The sequence below is a fragment of the Somniosus microcephalus genome, chromosome 25 (genome assembly GCF_052327205.1).
Source record: "Somniosus microcephalus isolate GS21.2 chromosome 25, FLI_Smic_1.0, whole genome shotgun sequence".
Lineage (NCBI taxonomy): Eukaryota > Metazoa > Chordata > Chondrichthyes > Squaliformes > Somniosidae > Somniosus > Somniosus microcephalus.
In genome coordinates, this window is record NC_141011.1 from 37,313,455 (window position 1) to 37,332,763 (window position 19,309).

Here is a 19,309-nt window from a genome sequence, read left to right on the forward strand (position 1 = left end):
CTTGCTTTAATACCCTCCTTTAAAAGCTAAGTTTTTAGTCCCCCCTCCAAATATCATCATCTTTGATTTAGCGTCCAATTTTATTCCTTGCGCCTCTATGAAGTGCCTAGGGATATTTTTCTACATTAAAGACATTATATAAGTGCAAGTTGTTCTTGTTGGAGGCAGGTTTCAAATTGTTGTTTGATCAAGAAACTTGCTGGCTCCTGGTGGAGTGAAGATTCAAAGCAGTTGGAGTAGGCTCCTCTGATTGGCTCAGCAGCTCACAGCCTTATCCAGTTGAGCTTACAGACAAGGAAACCCCCAGATTTGATTCTTGGTCAGTGTTGAGATAGCTGACTTCCCCTGGGTCAGTGGTGGAGCATTTCATTTGGCCTTTGCACCCTATGTCCAGGGCAGAGAAAAATCAGCTCGTGCCCCTACTTCTGATTGCAAGCCAGTGATCCCTTTTTGGAAATGTATGCGTCTGGACATTGGGTGAGGGCTAGATCGGGCTTGCCAGGGATTCCATCTTCCCTTTTCATAATTGAATAGCCTGCCAGTGCTCACTGTCTAAATTCACACATGAAGAATGACTAGCCAGCAGAGATACTGGCAGGTGACCAGGTCCCACAAAAACTAACCCGAGCAAAGGCTCCATGCCTTCAGGTTAGAAAATTGGTGTAAAAAAAAAAGGCAAGTAGTGAAGTTGTGGAGCTAACACTGGTCTCTAAGATCAGTTGCGCTCATTTTCATTGCTCTTTTGTTAATTATACTGCTGTGAGTCTGGTGGACCAGTACTCATTTGGAATTAATAATGCTGCCACTGAGAAGTATACATTATCACCTTTGCATAATGGGTTTTTGCTTTGAATTGCAGAAGAAAATTTAATTTAAAAAGTTTTAATATATGTAAATTAAATACATTGCAAGCTATTAATATGCAATTCCAAATAAGAATGATTCTAAACTGCTGAAGTGTGCCTGGAAAGGTGTTATGGGTTTTGAGTTTTAAAAAAATGCAAGAGTGTTTGTCAATCTCATTTCACTCTCCTGTTGTAACTTGCTACCCAGAGTAAAAAGGAAGTGTTGCACCAAGCGTTAACACATTAGTAAATAAGAGCGACTGTAATTAGTAAATAGTTGTTTGTTTAGAACTTAAGGGACACTCTTCCACCAAATGAGACCAGTCAGTATTTATCGCAGTAACAGCATGCGAATTGTGCGTCATGCACAAGGAGCAGTGAACTTTCAAGACAGCAGTTAACACTGGCAGAATTTCTACCATTCTCCCTCTTCTTTTCTCCTGAACAAGCTGAAGGTTGCATAGGTGCGGTGCCATGGATGCCGGTATTCAAGTGATCTTATCCATATCCAATGTCCAGACATGCATGCTTCCCAGCAGGCAAAGGTGTCTCGGTAGTGATGCGAAGAGAAACTGTGCTTGGGGATGCAGTGACCAAATGTAGATTTGTACAATTTATGGCAAAACTGTCAACCATCTTCTATTCTTGAGTGTACCATTTCAAAAGTGGACATTAATCTAAGATCAGTAGAAATTACAATTAAGTATTCCAAATGCATAACTGTAGGAATTTTCAGCAATAATGAAAAGTCCATCAGGCTCTGCCTGTACCTTTTTCAGAGATCACCCCCTCCCCTTAACTTCTCTATCTCTTTACTTTTCAGAAATGCATTTAATTATCTCATTAAATCATCTATACTGTCTACTTGGAAGCCAGATAAAAACATGAGGGAGAAAAGAATAAAAGGATATGTTGACAGGATGAGATGAAGCAGGGTGGGAGGAGGCTCATGTGGAGCATAAACACCGGCATGGACTTGTTGGGCCGAATGGCCTGTTACTGTGTTGTTAGTACTTTGTAATACATTAAACATCTGCCTGTTCAGTTGTTTCAAGTGGATCTTGAAGATCCCATGGCACTGTTTAAAAAAGATCAGGGAGTGCTCCTGGTCAAATTACTCCCTGTTGGGCTGAATGGCCAGGGCTACAGGTAAAGGGCGTGGGAGTGGGACTAGCTGAAGTGCTCTTGCAGAGAGCTGGCACGGGCCAAATGGCCTCCTTCTGTGCTGTAACCATTCTATGATTCTATGGCCTGTTTTTGTACTGTAAATACTATGTAATACTTCAAGTGGCTATCTCTGGCTAGTTATTCCACAACAGGATTACCCTTTGGGTGAATAAACGCCACCTGACTATCCTCTTAGTTTCTTCATTTCTAATTTGCCAGTTTAGTTATTTTGATATTATGCCTTGTTTTGCTGTCTGTAGAGACAAAGCAATACGCATATGTAGTAGATGTACAGACAGTAGAATCTTGTTTATGTTAATATAAGTCAAGCAGACAGAAATGTTACATCTAATCAGACTTGCAAACTGGGTTGGGGCTTTGATGTTTTGAAGCTTTGTTAATTAAGCAATCCATATTTCCAAATTTTTTGACTGTTTTCCCAACTCAGTTCTTGCTGAGACACATTTCCAAAGTTGGAGCTTTCCAAAGCAGTGTTGCTAACAGCTCTATTTGGCGGTCATTACACCATTATTGAGTATCTAGGCTCTTGATTAGATTGTCTGATTTGAAATACACTGACAGCCATCCAGTATCCTGTGTGTCTGTTGAAATAAAGCCTGTGGCTAATTTGGTTTAATTTGGCAGAGATTTGATTTAGGGTTTAACTAAACTGGCAAGTGGCAGAAACAAGTAATCGATTTGTACACTGGTTGCTTTCACCAACCCAACAGTAACTGAAGGGTTCACTTTTATGAACCCTTAAATGACACTTGGGTCTTGCATTAGTCATTTGTTTTCAACACAGTGAAGTCAGTTACTTAAGACAACATGCAGTTAGTTATCAGCAAAATACTGCAGATGCTGGAAATCTGAAATGAAAACAGAAAATGCTAGAAATACTCAGCAGGTCAGGCAGCATTTGTGGAAAAACAGAGATAACGTTTCAGGTTGCTCTGATGAAAGGTCAATGACCTGAAACATTAACTATGTTTCTTTCTTCACAGATGCTGCCTGACCTGCTGAGTATCTCCAGCATTTTCTGTTTTTATTTCAGATTTCCAGCATCTGCAGTATTTTTTTTTTGTATACGTTTTAAAAATTATTTTGTTTCTTGACTGGATAGTTTTGACAATTTAACTTTCTAACCAATACCTTTCATTATTGTTCTCTGGTTTAAAGTTTAATGAAGCTGGTGTTCCCCCGATAGTTCAGTTGGTAAATGCACTCCATTGTGTTCTGCTGAGCAATATAGACCAGGAAGGTCCCATGTTAAATCTCTTGTCAGCACAAGGTTAATTCGGGTTCTTGGGCTAGGGAAGGGAAATTAATCCCAAATCCCTGTTCCTGATTGCTACCTCGTGACTCCTGCTGAAAAGTGCGTGTGTGTGGATGTCGGGTGCAGACAGGATTGGGCTTGGCTATGATGCTTCCCATTGTCGAATAGTTCACCAACACTCTGTTTAGGCTCAGATGTGAACAATGGCTACTTGTGCAAGGTACCAAGGGTGTTTGGTACCTGTTGAGCCATTCTCCGGCAGATGCAATACAGGAGAAAACTGGCAAAATAAAAACCTATTTTGTCTATATATACTGAATGCACCAAAAGATTAGTGACCTTGATTGAAAAGGATCAAGTGCGCCTTTTTGTTTCATTAATGGTAGTTTATGGTGATTGGGGTTGAGTGACGTTACTTGTGATAATATACCATCTGATTAATATATGCATTTTTATAGTGCCTTTTCATATTGAAATATAAAATATTTTCTACAATGAATTAGAAGGTTTGATGATACTGTTTTGCCAGCAATTTTGGATTAGTGATCAGTATTTCATTCTAAGTATGACAGTAGATTTTGGAGAATTTAGTGCCTGAATTGACACGTTTTGTACAGAGTTTGCTTTAGGTGTTTTCATTAACCATACATAGGTATCCTGCTTTTTATATTCACATTAGTGGGAAGCATGCGTTTTCAAGCTTCAGATTTGGAATGGTAGTATAGTAGTGAAGTAGATAATTTTTCAATCACAAAAATAGCACTTTTTCCCCAAAAAGCAGCAATTAACAGGTGATAAAGGTATTTGAAAATTGTAAAATAAAAATATGAAGAAAATATTTAGAGCAGATCATTTTATGAAGTAAGTGGCTATCTTTTACAGGACTTGAGCACATAATCTAAGATGACACTTAAATGAATTACTGAGAAAAGGCTGCATTGTCAGAAGTGCCATCATTTGAATGAGACATTCAAATGATAATGGAATCCTTACTCAAAGATGTAATAGAAAAACATATAGAAACTGAAAATATATTAGAGTAGTCAGCACGGATTCTAAAAGGGAAGGTCATGCTTGACCAATCTTACTGGATTCTTTTGAAGAAATAACAAAGGGAAGATAAGGGTAATGTAGTAGACGTAACATATTTAGATTTTCAAAAAGCCTTTGATAAGGTACTGTGTAGTAGACTCGTGACTAAGGTCAGAACTTGTGGAGTCAGGACAAGTAGCAGAATGGATAGCAAGCTGCCTACAAAACAGAAAAGCGTGTAGGGGTTAAAGGTAGTTACTCAGATTGGCAAATGGTGGAAGTGGTGTTCCACAAGGATCGGTGCTGGGACCATTGTTGTTCACCATTTACATAAATGATTTGGACTGGGAATCGGATGTCCAATTTCAAAATTTGCAAATGGTGTAATTAATACAGAGTAGGACTGCAATTAAAATACAGGGAGACATTAATAAACTTGCAGAATGGGTGTAGGAGGCAGTATATTTTGGTAGGAAGAATAAGGGGGCCACATACTCTATGGAAAGTAAGTGTCTAAATGGGGTAGAGGGATCTGGGGATACAGGTACACAAATCGCTAACAGTCATGACACAGGTTAATAAGGCCATAAAAAACTCAAAACAAAGCACTGGGGTTCATTTCTAGAGGGATAGATTTGAAAAGCAGCGAAGTTATGTTAAACTTGAATAGAATGTTGGTTAGACCAGATTTGGATTACTGTGAACAGTTCTGGTGGTCTTGTTATAAAAAGGATAGAGAGGCACTGGAGAAAGTCCAAGAATGGTTTCAGTTCTAGTAAATCTATCAGGAAAGATTGAACAGGCTGGGGCTCTTTTCTCTAGAAAGGAGAAGACCGAGGAGTGACCTGATGGAGGTCTTAAAGATTATGAAAGGGTTTGATAGGGGAGACGAAGAGAAGATGTTTCCACTTGCGGGTAGGCCAGAACTAGGGGCCATAAATATAAGATTGTCACTAATTAGTCCAATAGGGAATTCAGGAGAAACCACTTTACCTAGAGAGTGGTTAGAATGTGGAACTCGCTACCACAAGGTGTCGTTGAGGCGAATAGCATAGATGTATTTAAGGAGAAGCTAGATAAGCACACGAGGGAGAAATGAATGGAAGGATATACTGATGGGGTTAGATGAACAAGAGTGGGAGGAGACTCGTGTGGAGCATAAATACCGAATGGACTTGTTGGGCCGAATGACCTGTTGCTGTGCTGCTAATACTTTGTAATACATTAAACATCTGCCTGTTCTGATGTTTCAGGTGGAACTTGAAGATCTCATGACACTATTTAAAAAAGACCAAGGAGTTTTCCTGGTCAAATTACTCCAACAACCAACATCATCAAAACAGATTAACTGACCCTTCATCTCATTGCTGTTTATACAACATTGGTCCCACATGAATAACAATGCCTGCAGTTCGTAGTAACTAATTGTATGTGAAGCACCATGTTTCGGAGAGACCAAATATGGCATTACATAAATAAGTTATTTCTGCCTGCCTGTCTATCTACCATGCTAGCACATCACTGCGATCTTTCATTGTACTTCAACCCCTCTGCTCCCGGGCACCCTCCCTCACCCACCGCCCCCCCCCCCCCCCCCCCCCCAATCCCTTTGGAAGGCACTAACTCCTGCTGCTGAATGGCTCCATGGAAACCAGCGACCCTCCAGCACCTTGCCGAAGTGGTTCCTCTTCATGTGTTGCTAGGCTTATTAATCATGAGGCATCACAACCCAGTACGATCCTATCCTCCTAAGTTGCTCACACGTGGACCTTCATGAATGGGTCACTGGATACCTGTTGAGCGCACTGGGTGATTTTTTTTCAATTCCACTCCCCATTACCTAGCCCAAGGGCAGCTACTGCCAGCATGTTTTGAGATCAACAAATTCAGCACAGACCACAACCACTTGAATCTTCTTAGTGGAGATAAAAGTGGTATACACATAGGAACAGGAGGAAGCCATTCAGCCCCTCGAGCCTGCTCCGCCATTCCACGATATCATGGCTGATCTGCGACCTAACTCCATATACCCGTCTTTGGCCTATATCCCTTAATACCTTTGGTCAACAGAAAGCTATCGATCTCCGATTTAAAATTAACAATTGATCTAGCACCAATTGCCATTTGCGGAAGAGAGTTCCAAACTTCTACCACCCGTTGTGTGTAGAAGTGTTTCCTAATTTCACTCCTGAAAGGTCTGGCTCTAATTTTTAGACATGCCCCCTAATCCTAGACTCCCCAACCAGTGGAAATAGTTTCTCTCTACCCTATCTGTTACCCTTTAATATCCTGAAAACTTCAATCAGATCACCCCATAACCACCTAAATTCTAGGGAATACAACCCTAAATTGCTTACATTAAAATCCATTTGCCACAGTTTTGCCCATTCACTTAATCCATCAATATCCCTTTGTAATTTTGTGCTTTCATCTACACTGCCTACAATTCCACTTATCTTTGTGTCATTGGCAAATTTGGATATATGACTTTCGATGCCATCAACTAAGTCGTTAATAAATACTGTGAATAGTTGAGGCCCCAACACACATCCCTGCGGGACACCACTAGTCACCACCTGCCAATTTGAGTACCTACCCATTATCCCTACTGCCTGCCTCCTGCCACTTGGCTAATTTCCTAACCAGGTTAATAATTTGCCCTCAATTCCGTGGGCTTCTACCTTAGTTAGCAGTTTCTTATGTGGGACTTTATCAAATGCCTTCTGGAAGTCCATATAAATAACATCCATAGACATTCCCCTGTCCACTACTTTAGTCACCTCCTCAAAAAAAAATTAAATTAGGTTTGTCAGACATGACCTACCTTTCACACATCCAGGCTGCCTCTCTCTGATCAATTGAAAATTTTCGAGGTGTTCAGTCACCCTGTCCTTAATTATAGACTTCAGAAATTTCCCGACAACAGATGTTAGACTAATTGGTCTATAAATCCCTGGTTTCCCCCTCTCATCATTTTTAAATAGCGGTGTGACATGCACAATTTTCCAATCTAAAGGAGCGGTTCCTGAATCGAGAGAACTTTGGAAGATTATAGTTGGGGCATCTGCAATGTGCTCACCTCCTTCCTTTAAAACCCTGGAATGGAGACCATCTGGTCCTTGAGATTTGTCACTCTTTAGTGCTATTATTTTCTTCATTACTGTTATTTTACTTGCATTAATTTTATTGAGTCCCTGTCCCTGATTCAGTATTAGTTTCTTTGGGATTTCTGGCATGCTATCCTCCTCCTCTACTGTAAATACTGATGCAAAGTAATTATTCAACATGTCCGCCATTTCCTTATGATCATTGATAACATCACCACTTTCAGTTTTTAAGGGGCCAACGTTGCTCCTGATTACCCTCTTTTTCCTAATATAATTGTAAACAAATTTGTGTTGATTTTGATATCCCTTGCATGTTTCTTTTCATACACCCCTTTTGTAGCTCTTGCTGTCTGTTTTGTGACCCTTTGCTGTTCTTTGTATCTTTGCTGTTCTTTCCCATTCACCAGGATCTGTGCTATTTTTTGCATTTTTGTATGCTTTTTCTTTTAGTTTGATGCAGTCCCTTACCTCTTTAGTCATCCATGGCTGGTTTTTTTGGCAAGTAGAGCTCTTGCCCCTCGAGTATAAACTGGTTCTGTATCACCTTAAATTCTCTTTTGAACATCTCCCGCTGATCTTCTGTCATTTTACCCATTAACAGATTTGCCCAGTTCTGTGGACAGTCCCTGACTCGTCCCTTTGAAGTTGGCCTTGCCCAAATCTAGAATCTTAGTAGCTGTTTTGCGTTTCTCCCTTTCAAACGCTACATTGAACTCGGTCGTGTTATGATCGCTATTGGATAAATGTTCACGCACAGTTAGGCTGTTAACTAAATCTGGCTCATTACTCATTACTAAATCTAATATGGCATGCCCCGTTGTTGCCTCTCGGACATATTGTTGTCGAAAACTATACTGGACACATTCAAGAAATTCGCTACCTTTCTGACAGGTGCTAGTCTGCTGTAGTCTATTCTGTAGATTGTTGTCACATTCTCAAGGGTTGTTGGCTTCAAACTTGGGTTGCTTGAGGTCATGATTTATTACAAATGGCTTTTTTTTCTCATCGCACTAATCAAAAGAAGAGCTGAGGATTTCTCCTGGTGTCCTGGCCAACATTTGCCTCGCAACCAATGCCACCAAAAGTAATTATCTGATCATTTATCTCATTGCTCTTTTTGGGATCTTGTGCACATATTGGCTGCTGCATTTATATAAATTAAAAGTACTTTATTGGCTGTAAAGTGCTTTTGGACGTCCTGAGATGGAGAAAGGCGTGATATATTGATGCAAGTTATTTTTCTCTTCCAATGTTTCATCTGAAAGATGGCATCTCTGATAATGCAACATTTCTTTAGTATGGAAGACTAAGGCTAGATTATGTGCTTAAGTCAGGCATATCAACATTTATTTACCTTTCAGGAGGGTGAAGGTTCAGTGGTTTATTGAATCCACAGAGAAGACTTTGTTGTTGTGATCACTCCAATGCACAAATTTTTATGTAGTTGTGCTATATTTGACTGGTTTCTGCACGAAAGGTGCTTTATTTTTTGTTATGGTTATGGCACCCATCATTGATTAGAATGATGCATTCAGTGGGTGTGTTATGACATTCTGACTGAAAAATTAAATTAAAAATTATATTTATTGCAGGTTAGTGGAAATACTGTAACACTTTTATGTTTATATGGAACATTAAGCAAGAGAGTAATTTATCTGGAATTTTTTGTGTACACAAAGCATGATGTCAGGAAAGTTTCATTTCATGCTTGTGGCTTATGCCTTTTTGTACCTGATGGTTTTTTTGTTGTCTTTGGATTCACATTGGGGTATGTTTTCAAAGGTGTGGCATCCCTCTGATGCTTTGCCCAAATGTGCATTCTTCATAGGAAGTCATGTAAGTGTCAGTATGATATTTGAAGGGTAGGGGGTGAGTAGACGAGGGAGATTGGAGCATCATAGCCAAGCCTACTCCTGTCTTCAAATTATATCTTTATAGTTTTTTTTTATTCTTGGAAAGTGGGCACCACTGGCCAAGCAGCATTTGTTTCCCATCCCCAGTTGCCCCGAGGACTTTAAGAGTTAACCATTTGGTGTGGGACTGCAGTCATGGAAGCCAGACTGGATATGGCTGGAAAGTTCGCTTCCCTGAAGGGCAATAATAAATCAGTTGGGTTTTTATGTCAATCCAGTAGCTTTCATGGTTATTTTCTCGAGCCAGCCCGTAAATTACCAATTTTATTTGAGTTCACTTTCACAACTTGCCAGGGTGGGATTTGAACTGAGTTGATCGTCCAGTATCATAACAATTAGGCTGCTGCACCCTCTAAGAGCATGAGTCATTCATGGGCATCATTCTCCTTCCTCTTTTGCCCCCTCCCAATCCTAGGAACATTGAGATCAATTGTTTCAATAAATGAAAGTCTCTGCTCTGCTGGGTGTAAGGGTCCTACGTGAAATGAGTTTGAACAGTTGTAAGACAGTTGCCCGTGGGTATGGATGTATAGCACAAGACTACCCCAATTCTGCGCTATATTAGCAATCTTACCCAGAGAAGGCATGGGATGACTGGTGTGGGAAATGGAGGAAACTTGCACTGTTATAGTAGAGGTGCAGAGTAAAGGGAACTTTGTAATGATATCAGCAAATAGTGATGGTATTTGCCTGTTTGATTATGATGCCTTACCAGCATATTTGCCTGTTTGATTATTTATGCCTGACCAGCAGAGGGCATGTGAGAGAGAGAGTTTAGTTTTAGTTTCGTTTTAGATGGATCTCTAAGATGGTGTCTCCTGTAAGGCTGTTAACAGAGTTGAACAGACTTTAGATTAAAAGACATTCTCTTTCATGAATGTGTCATCATTGAACCCACATACAAATCAATACATGGTGTCAGAAGTGATTGAAAGAGATGAAGAGGAAAAATCTGAAGTTAAATCAGCTCTCCACATATTAGCAAGCCAAAAGAGAACATCGTTACTTACCATTGGAGAATAGCTAACGAAGTGAAAAAATGGTAGGATTACACCCACCGGCGAAGCTTCAGTTGACAGGTAATGTGGCTGAAAATTGGAGGAGGTTCAAACAACGTTTGGAGTTGTATTTAGCGGCAATCGGAGCTGACGAGAAAAGTGATAAAATGAAAGCGTCAGTGTTCTTGCATGTCGTGGGTGATGAAGCGCTGGAGGTGTAGAAAAACTTCACATTCGCTGCTGATGGAGACAAAATGAAGCTGGATAAAATAATGGAACAGTTTGAGGCCTACTGCATACCTAAACGTAACGTGACGTTTGAGAGGCACAGATTTTTCACGTGTACAGAAAACAGGAGAGACTATTGATCAGTATGTGACTGAACTGAGAAACAGAAGCAAATCGTGTGAATTTGGGGGACTGACAGACTCGCTGATAAAAGACAGACTGGTGTGTGGTATTCCAGATAATGGTCTAAGGGAAAGACTGCTAAGAGAGCAAAATCTAGACCTGGGAAAAGCCATAGCACTGTGTAGGGCTACAGAGACTGTAAAGTCGCAGGCAAAGGAGCTGTTCAGTGGCAGTAGCTGCAACGTGGATGCAGTGAATAAGAACGGACACAAACCGTTTAACAAAAAGAGCGCCAATAAGAGGCGTGGCCAGCGAACAAAAATGAAAGGGGCAATCGAAAGTCATGTAGTCGATGCGGTACACAGCATCCACCAAAAAAGTGTCCAGCATATGGTAAAACATGCAATAGTTGCAACAAAAACAACCATTATGCCCGTTGCTGCAAGAACCAAGCGCAACAAAGCAAGGTCCATACAGTAGATGAAAGCGAGATAGAGGAGTTCTATGTAGATGTTGTGTCTGAAAACAAAAAACAAAAAAGAGACTGGATGTTGACACTAAAAGCGAATGACATACACATTCCATTTAAATTGGATACTGGAGCACAAGTTAATGTGATATCAGAGACTGATTTTAAGAAAATTAGACCCAGACCAAAGATACATGGAATAAAAGTGAAAGTGACAGGATACTCAGGTACTGATATACCAGTGAAAGGAAGATGCATTGTCAAAGTGACACACAAGGACAGAGAGCACACGCTAGCATTAATCGTGGTGCCAAAGGATGTGCAAGCCATACTAGGTTTAAAAGCCTGTGAGAGACTGAACCTGGTAAAGAGAGTCCTCGTTGTGGAAAGCGAAGGAGAGACAGTCTATGATGAACTCATGAAAGAGTACAACAACCTATTTCAGGGTCTAGGCTGCCTTCCAGGAGAACACACGATCAGAGTAGATAAAAGTATGCCAACGGTCATACATCCATGCAGAAAAGTTCCGTTTGCTCTTCAAAAGCAACTGAAGGCAGAGTTGGACAGGATGGAAAGCCTGAACGTGATTCAGAAGATAGATGAGCCAACTGAGTGGGTGAGTTCCCTCGTCGTTGTGGACAAAAAGAATGGAAAGCTCAGAATTTGCCTGGATCCAAGAGATCTAAACAGAGCAATAAAGAGAGAGCACTTCAAGCTTCCTACACGTGAGGAAATCATGTCACAGTTTGCAAATGCAAAGTCTTTCAGCAAGTTAGATGCATCATCAGGATTTTGGCAGATGAAACTGGACGAGGCAAGTTCAAGACTGCACGTTCAACAGTCCATTTGGCAGATACAGATTCCTAAGGTTACCATTTGGCATTGCCTCAGCTCCTGAAGTGTATCACAAAACTATCCATATGATCTATGAGCACCTGGAGGGAGTTGATACATCAATGGATGACATCATAGTATGGGGAACCACGAGAACTGAGCATGACGAGAGCCTGAAAAAAGTGCTGGAAGCAACAAGGAAAACAAACCTGAAGCTGAATAGAGAGAAATGCCAGCTCGGGGTGACAGAACTGACATTCGTGGGCGATATCCTTAGCAGTGAGGGCATCAGACCAGATCCCAGAAAGGTGTCCGCCATTGAGAATATGCCAAAGCCACAATGCAAAAAGGACGTGCAGAGGTTTAATGGAATGATCAACTACATGGGTAAATTCATATCCAACCTCTCAGAAAAGATGGCGCCACTGAGAAGACTAACTGAAAAGAACATAGAATGGGAATGGAATCATGAGCATGAGAAGTCATGGAGCGATCTAAAGAAACTGCTCACAGAGGAACCAGTTCTGAGGTTTTATGACCCAGCGAGACCCATCAAGATATCATCAGATGCATCACAGAGTGGGCTCGGTGCCGTTCTTCTGCAAAAATATGACTACTGGCAACCTACTGCATATGCATCGCGCTCAATGACAGACGCGATATGCTCAAATAGAAAAGGAGCTGCTCAGCATCACATACGCCTGTGAAAGATTTCACCAGTTTGTGGCAGGGCAAGCAATCAGTGTAGAGACTGACCATAAGCCCTTGATTGCATTGTTCCAAAAGCCACTAAATAGCTGTCCGCTTAGAATACAAAGAATGATGATCAGGCTGCAACGCTATACACTGAATGTTGCGTACACACCGGGTAAGCTGATGTACATAGCAGACACGTTGTCCAGAGCTGTTGACCCAAGTGAGCCCGCAAACACCAAAATGGATGAAAAAGCGAACGCTTACGTGGACATGATCACAAGTGCACTGCCCATAGCAGATGCAAAAATGGAGCTCATAAAGACTGAGACAAACAAAGATGAAACAATGAGATGACTGAGGAAAAGCATCTTGGATGGATGGCCCAACATGAAGCAAGACTGCTCACCTGACATGGCAGAGTACTGGAACTGCAGGGCGGAACTATCAGTGGTCGAAGACATCATCTACAAAGGAAGTAAAATAGTTATCCCAAAGAGTCTGAGAAAAGAGATGCTAAAAAGGATCCATGGAGGACATCTGGGAATCGAAAAGTGTAAGAAAAGAGCACGAGAGGTGATGTACTGGCCACGAATCAACCAAGATGTGACAAATGAGGTGTCAAACTGCACAATATCCCTGAAATATCGAGCAAGCAATCCGGTAGAACCACTAAAGCCACACCCAGCGCCAGACAGACCTTACCAGAAGGTAGGTGCTGACCTATTCGTATGTCAAGGGAAGGACTATCTTGTAGTCACAGACTATTACTCCCTGTATCCAGAGGTTTGTAGACTGTACACCACCACTGCAGATGCTGTGATAACATGTATGAAAGCCATATTCTCCAGACTGTACACCACCACTGCAGATGCTGTGATAACATGTATGAAAGCCATATTCTCCAGACATGGCGTGGCAAGCGAGGTCTTCACAGACAACGGACCCCAGTTTTACAATGCAAATTTCCGACACTTTGCCAAAGAGTGGGACTTTGTCCACACAACGTCAAGTCCTCACTTTCCACAGTCCAATGGACTAGTGGAAAAACCGGTCCAGACAGTGAAAAGACTGATGTACAAGGCAAAAGACAGTGGAACTGACTTCTACCAAAGCATGCTTGTATACCGCACAACGCCGCTCGAGTGTGGTATGTCACCAGCCCAACTCCTTATGGGACGTCGGCTAGGGTCAAACCTACCCATCCCAGAGAACCTCCTGAAAACAAGAGGGGGAGAAAGTGAGGAAGTTCAAAGAGCAACAGAAAGAAAAGCAAAAGTACTACTATGACAGAGGAACACAAAACCTACCTGAACTCCACACTGGTGACCAAGTAAGGTTCAAAGACAAAACAAACATATGGACTCCGAAGGGAACTGTCCTGAGTGAAGTTCAACCAAGATCATACACCATTCAGACAGATGAGGGTGCTGTTCTGAGAAGAAATCGTCGGGATCTTCTCATGGGACCAGCCACAGCAAGTCAAAAGACTGATACTGTTGAACAACCTGATCACACAGCTGAGAAATCATCATCTGAGGCAACAACTCAGATTCAAGGACAATCAATCAGAAAATCCTCAAGACACGTGAAGCCTCCTGAGAGACTCATTGAGCAAATTTAAGGACTATTGTTATAGAAGGAAGTAATGTTATCTTATTCTTTCTTCAAGTTCTAGTGTATTTACATATTTCATCTGAACACACAAAGCAAGGTTAAAAAACCTTGATAATGATAATGTAAGTTCATTAAGTGTTACAGTTAAAATGCAGAGTAATACAAAGAAAACATGTTGTTAGATAAAAGTAAAATACTTTTGTTTTAAGAAAGGGAGATGTAATGATATCAGCAAATAGTGATGGTATTTGCCTGTTTGATTATGATGCCTTACCAGCATATTTGCCTGTTTGATTATTTATGCATGACCAGCAGAGGGCATGTGAGAGAGAGTTTAGTTTTAGTTTTGTTTTAGATGGATCTCTAAGATGGTGTCTCCTGTAATGCTGTTAACAGAGTTGAACAGACTTTAGATTAAAAGACATTCTCTTTTATGAATGTGTCGTCATTGAACCGAAATACAAATCAATACAAACTTTACGCTGCATCTTAACCTGTTCTGCATCTGCTCCGGAAGTGCTCAACAGGACAGCATAGCGGAAGTTTTACTCTGCAACTAACCTATGTTGTCCTTTTACCAGAACTGCTTGATGCTGGGTGCCTGAAAAGGAAAGTGTTCCCATGTCATCAACAAAATACTAGTTAAAATTTATACTGTTGAAACAAATCAGTGTCAGAGCTTGCATTATTGTTGTTAACTGTATAATTGAGAGAGATTTGTTCTGGCACCTTGTTCAAGGAAAGTTGCTTGTTGAAAATACCATACTACTGCAAAATCTTGTTGCTTTAAAGAGCTGTAACTCCTCAAATAGCTGAGACCTGAATGATTCAAAATGTATTGAAATATTTTAGATAAGAGGAATAGGGTAATAGATCACTGGCTTCGACTTCTGATGACGTCTTAAACCACAAGAGCTTTAAACTTGCTGACAACTACTTATTGTTCTTTATAATATATAGTCTGCTGAAAAGTTTTTTTTCCCTCTTTTTAACCATAGTACAGTGAAAATGCTGAGCATAGTAGAGGTGCAGTAATTTAGACGAAAGGGTACACATTCATCATGTGATGCCTCAGACCTTCAGCTTCTTCACAGTGTAGTAATGTAAGATTTTTGTAACAGATTGCCAGGAAATACACTACACAGAATAATTGATACTTGAGAGTGAGTTACAAGGCGGTAATTTAATGGAGAGATTCAGTAATTGTTTATAACAGTAATCTGAACCATGAGATTAAATTACTGCATCAAAACTCCCTGGATGGCTCAGGTGGTAAAGCCAGCATGTAACTGAGTCATGCAGACCAGAAGGTCCCAGGTTTAATTCCTGGTCTGTGCTGAGTTAGCTGATGTTAGTTGGCACGCTATAATTGGCCTCCGAGCCCCTGACCTAGGGCTGGGAAATCAGCCATCGTTTCTGCTTTTCATCCCTATTCAGTGATGCTTGCTAGTAAGAGCATGTGTGATTGAAAACGAAACTGGGCTGGGTGTACTACCCATATAGTCAAATAGTTTTAATAGTTATCATCTGGGCTCGTACATTAAGAATGACCTATTGGTCAAGTTACTGTACTTATGTCTGGAACACTACCCCAGTAATAATAAGTTAATGAAAGGAGAAAAACATTGGCTTTTTTTAATCCCATTGAGAACTTTTCAGTTTTCTTACATGTTGCAATATTTATGTGGTGGCTTTTTTTGTGTGTGAGTGAGTTACCAGGTAGTATTTAGCAATCATCAGTATGGCAGCCACTGCACTTTGTGTCATAATGCGTTACAACCTTCCTAATGAAGGGTTAAACTTCCAGTAATGTCATTACAATCTTCAAGTTATAATTGTGTCGTTGATTATTCTTCTTCTTAGGCAGTCCCTCGGAACCGAGGATGACTTGCTTCCAGATTAAAAATGAGTTCTCAGGTGACTGATGAGTCCAATGCGGGACCTACAGTCTCTGTCACAGGTGGGGCAGATGGTGGTTGAAGGGGCGGGTGGGTGGGGTGCTTGGGTTGACGTGCGCTCCTTCCGCTGCCTGCGCTTGGCTTCCGCTTGCTCCCAGCGAAGAGACTCGGTGTTCGGCGCCTTCCCGGATGCTTCTCCTCCACTTTGTGCAGTCTTGGGCCAGGGATTCCCAGGTGTCGGTGGGGATGTTGCACTTTTTCGAGGAGGCTTTGAGGGTGCCCTTGAAGCGTTTCCTCTGGCCACCTGGGGCTCTCTTGCCGTGCCGGAGCTCCGAGTAGAGCGCTTGTTTTGGGAGTCTTGTATCGGGCATGCAGACAATGTGACCCGTCCATCGGAGCTGATTGAGCGTGGTCAAATATTTGATGCTGGGGATGTTGGCCTGGCAAGAACACTGACGTCGGTGCACCTATCCTGCCAATGGATTTGCAGGATCTTGCGGAGGCAGCGTTGGTGGTACCTCTCCAGTGCTTTGAGGTGCCTGCTGTACATGCTCCATGTCTCTGAGGCATTCAGTAGGGCGGGTATGACTGCTGCTCTGTAGACCATGAGCTTAGGTGCCGGGTTTGAGGTCCTGGTCTTCAAACACTCTCTTCCTCAGGCGACCGAAGGCTGCACTGGCACACTGAAGGCGGTGTTGGACTTTGTCGTCGACGTCTGCCCTTGTTGACAGTAGGCTCCCAAGGTCGTTGATTACTGGAAAACTCCAAGGACAATACTTGTTTTAAAATGAGAAACCGAATTGGTGGGCCAAGGCCCCATAATGCTGAACTCCACCAAGGTTGTACAAGTGAAGATGAATTGAATCTGAAAGTACAGAGCGAGTAAGAGGCAACTTAATGTTCTGGCAACCATCCCAGGACACTGGAGCATCCTTGAGGGACTTGGTGTCTCTGCTGGTACTTTCCATTAGTGATCCAAGATCTACTGTGTATGTTGTAGTGTAATCATTTCTTGGCTATTTAATTAAAAAAAAAAAAAATAAATAAAGCGGTTGGTGTTTCTGCAGAACTTTGACTTGCGGAAAAGCTTCCATTTATGACCAGAAATCTGCGAAAGGTATACTACAGCTACAAAGCTAAACGCCAATCACAATGATGGCAGTTCACCCAAAATACATTGCAGAAAGACTTGAGGGTGTTCCCCTGGTGGTGGAACAAGCACAGCAATTCAAACTGGCTATTTTAAACACTGCAATGCAGAGTCCGACCAGCAGAGAACTGTGTTTTGAGGTTTTCACACCTGAAAATGAAATGTCTAAATTTCAACTGTTACGTATTACGGTTAACTTTTGTTTTTCAGATTTCTTTCTCTGCATGTACATTTTTTGTTTCATACCAGATTATACTGTAACTACTACTCCCTGCTTGGAGTCAAAAAAGTTACAGTATTTCTCTGGTTATATTTGTTGCAAATGTGAAAAGGAACACTGATAATTGTACTACATAGAGCAGAGGGTCCTAGTTTTGATTTCCGGTCTGTTTTGAGTTAATTGATCTCTGCCAGAAGTAGAGGTGCCAAAATTGGCTTCAATGCCCCTGGGATTTGGAAGTGAAAAATTGGCCGGGGTACGTGTTTTTGAGCACTATCTGCTGACCTCTGCTGATAAAGTGCACGGGGCTGTCAGATGAGGACAGAATCGGGTTTGTCTGTGATGCTCCCATTGTTTGGGTAGGCTGCTGAGATGTGCTATCAGGACTTGCTGTCTGGGCTCGCACAAGAAGAATGGCTACTTGAATGAGGCTTTGGAAGGTGTCTGGTACCCACGGAACGGTGTCTCAGTAAGAGTTAGCACCTTCAGTAGAGGAGAAAGAGAAAAACTTGTATTTGCATATAGAACCTTTCACATCCCTAAGCCCTCACAGCCAATGAAGTACTTTTGTTTTGCAGTGTAGTCACTATTGTAGGGAAATGTGAAAGCCAATTTGTGCACAGCAAGGTTCCACAATCAGCAGTGAGTGAGCAGCCCATGTGTTTTGTTGGTGTTGGCAGGACACTGAGAACTCCACTGCTCTTTTTCAAATAGTGTGATGGGATCTTTAGCTCACTTGAGAGGGTAGTTTTGTCCTTGGTTTAATGTCTCATCTGAAAGATGGCACCTCTGACAGTGTGCTGTTCCTTCAGTACTGCATTAAAGTGCCAGTCTAGATTATGTGCTCAAATCTCGAGTGGGATTTGAACCCGTAATCGTATGAGTGGTGCTCTCACTGAGCCAAGACTGACATTTGGGAGGGAAGACATTTTGGTGGTGGGAGGGAGGGGAAGGAAACCTCTTTTTGGATTCAAAAATTTCTTAGTGATAGAATAGGTTGTTTTAAAAATACGCAAGAGAAGATTTGAGAAAGATGCTTCGTACTCTACGTTAAAAAGAAAATTTTGATACTTCTTCCTTGGATATTTAAATATTTTAAATTTATTATTGACCTCTTGAGAAGGTTTTGACCTGGTTTCCACCACATAGATTGTTGCCTGTACTTGTTACTCTTAATGTGATAGACCATGAGCTTCTGGATCAGTCAGTAATTTATACCATGTCACTTCATTTCAGATGATCATGGGAACAGCAATGGCAGTCATGTGAAAATATTCTTGCCCAAGAAGTTACTCGAATGTCTACCGAAATGTTCTGCTTTACCAAAGGAAAGACACCGCTGGAACACAAATGAGGTACTGTGAAGTGTTTGTTTCTACTGACTCTCCCCGATTGTAGGTGGCATGGTAATATTTCGGGAGATGTCTCTCTAGCTGGAAGCTTTGCTTCAGGTCGTGCAGTTGCTGTTGTATGAATGGGTGGCAGGTAAAAGAAGTGATATCCAAACTAATGGCTTGATCTCGCAAAAAAGCAGAAACAATTGCAAGTTTGGATGTGAACAGGGAAGTTTCACTGGTGTAAACTCTTGGGGACCAGTACAGTACGTCTTACTGGGAACTCAACTAATCGAGGTTTGAACACACGCACGCGCACACAGACACGTAATCTGTTTGTACAATGTGCTAGTGATCTTTCACTGTTCCTCATCATGTGTATAAGAATGGTCCTGGATGATGAGC

The 19,309-nt window shown here is 41.5% G+C and overlaps 1 protein-coding gene across 1 annotated transcript in view; it reads left to right on the forward strand.

The window, feature by feature from the left end:
• The window catches only part of LOC147100711 (calmodulin-binding transcription activator 1-like), a 744,706-nt gene that overhangs the window by 17,317 nt on the left and 708,080 nt on the right, over positions 1 to 19,309 (forward strand). Inside the window, exon 2 of the mRNA XM_085967240.1 lies at positions 18,807 to 18,925. Coding sequence (XP_085823366.1) covers positions 18,807 to 18,925 — 119 coding nt within the window. The remainder of the gene's footprint in view (positions 1 to 18,806; positions 18,926 to 19,309) is intronic.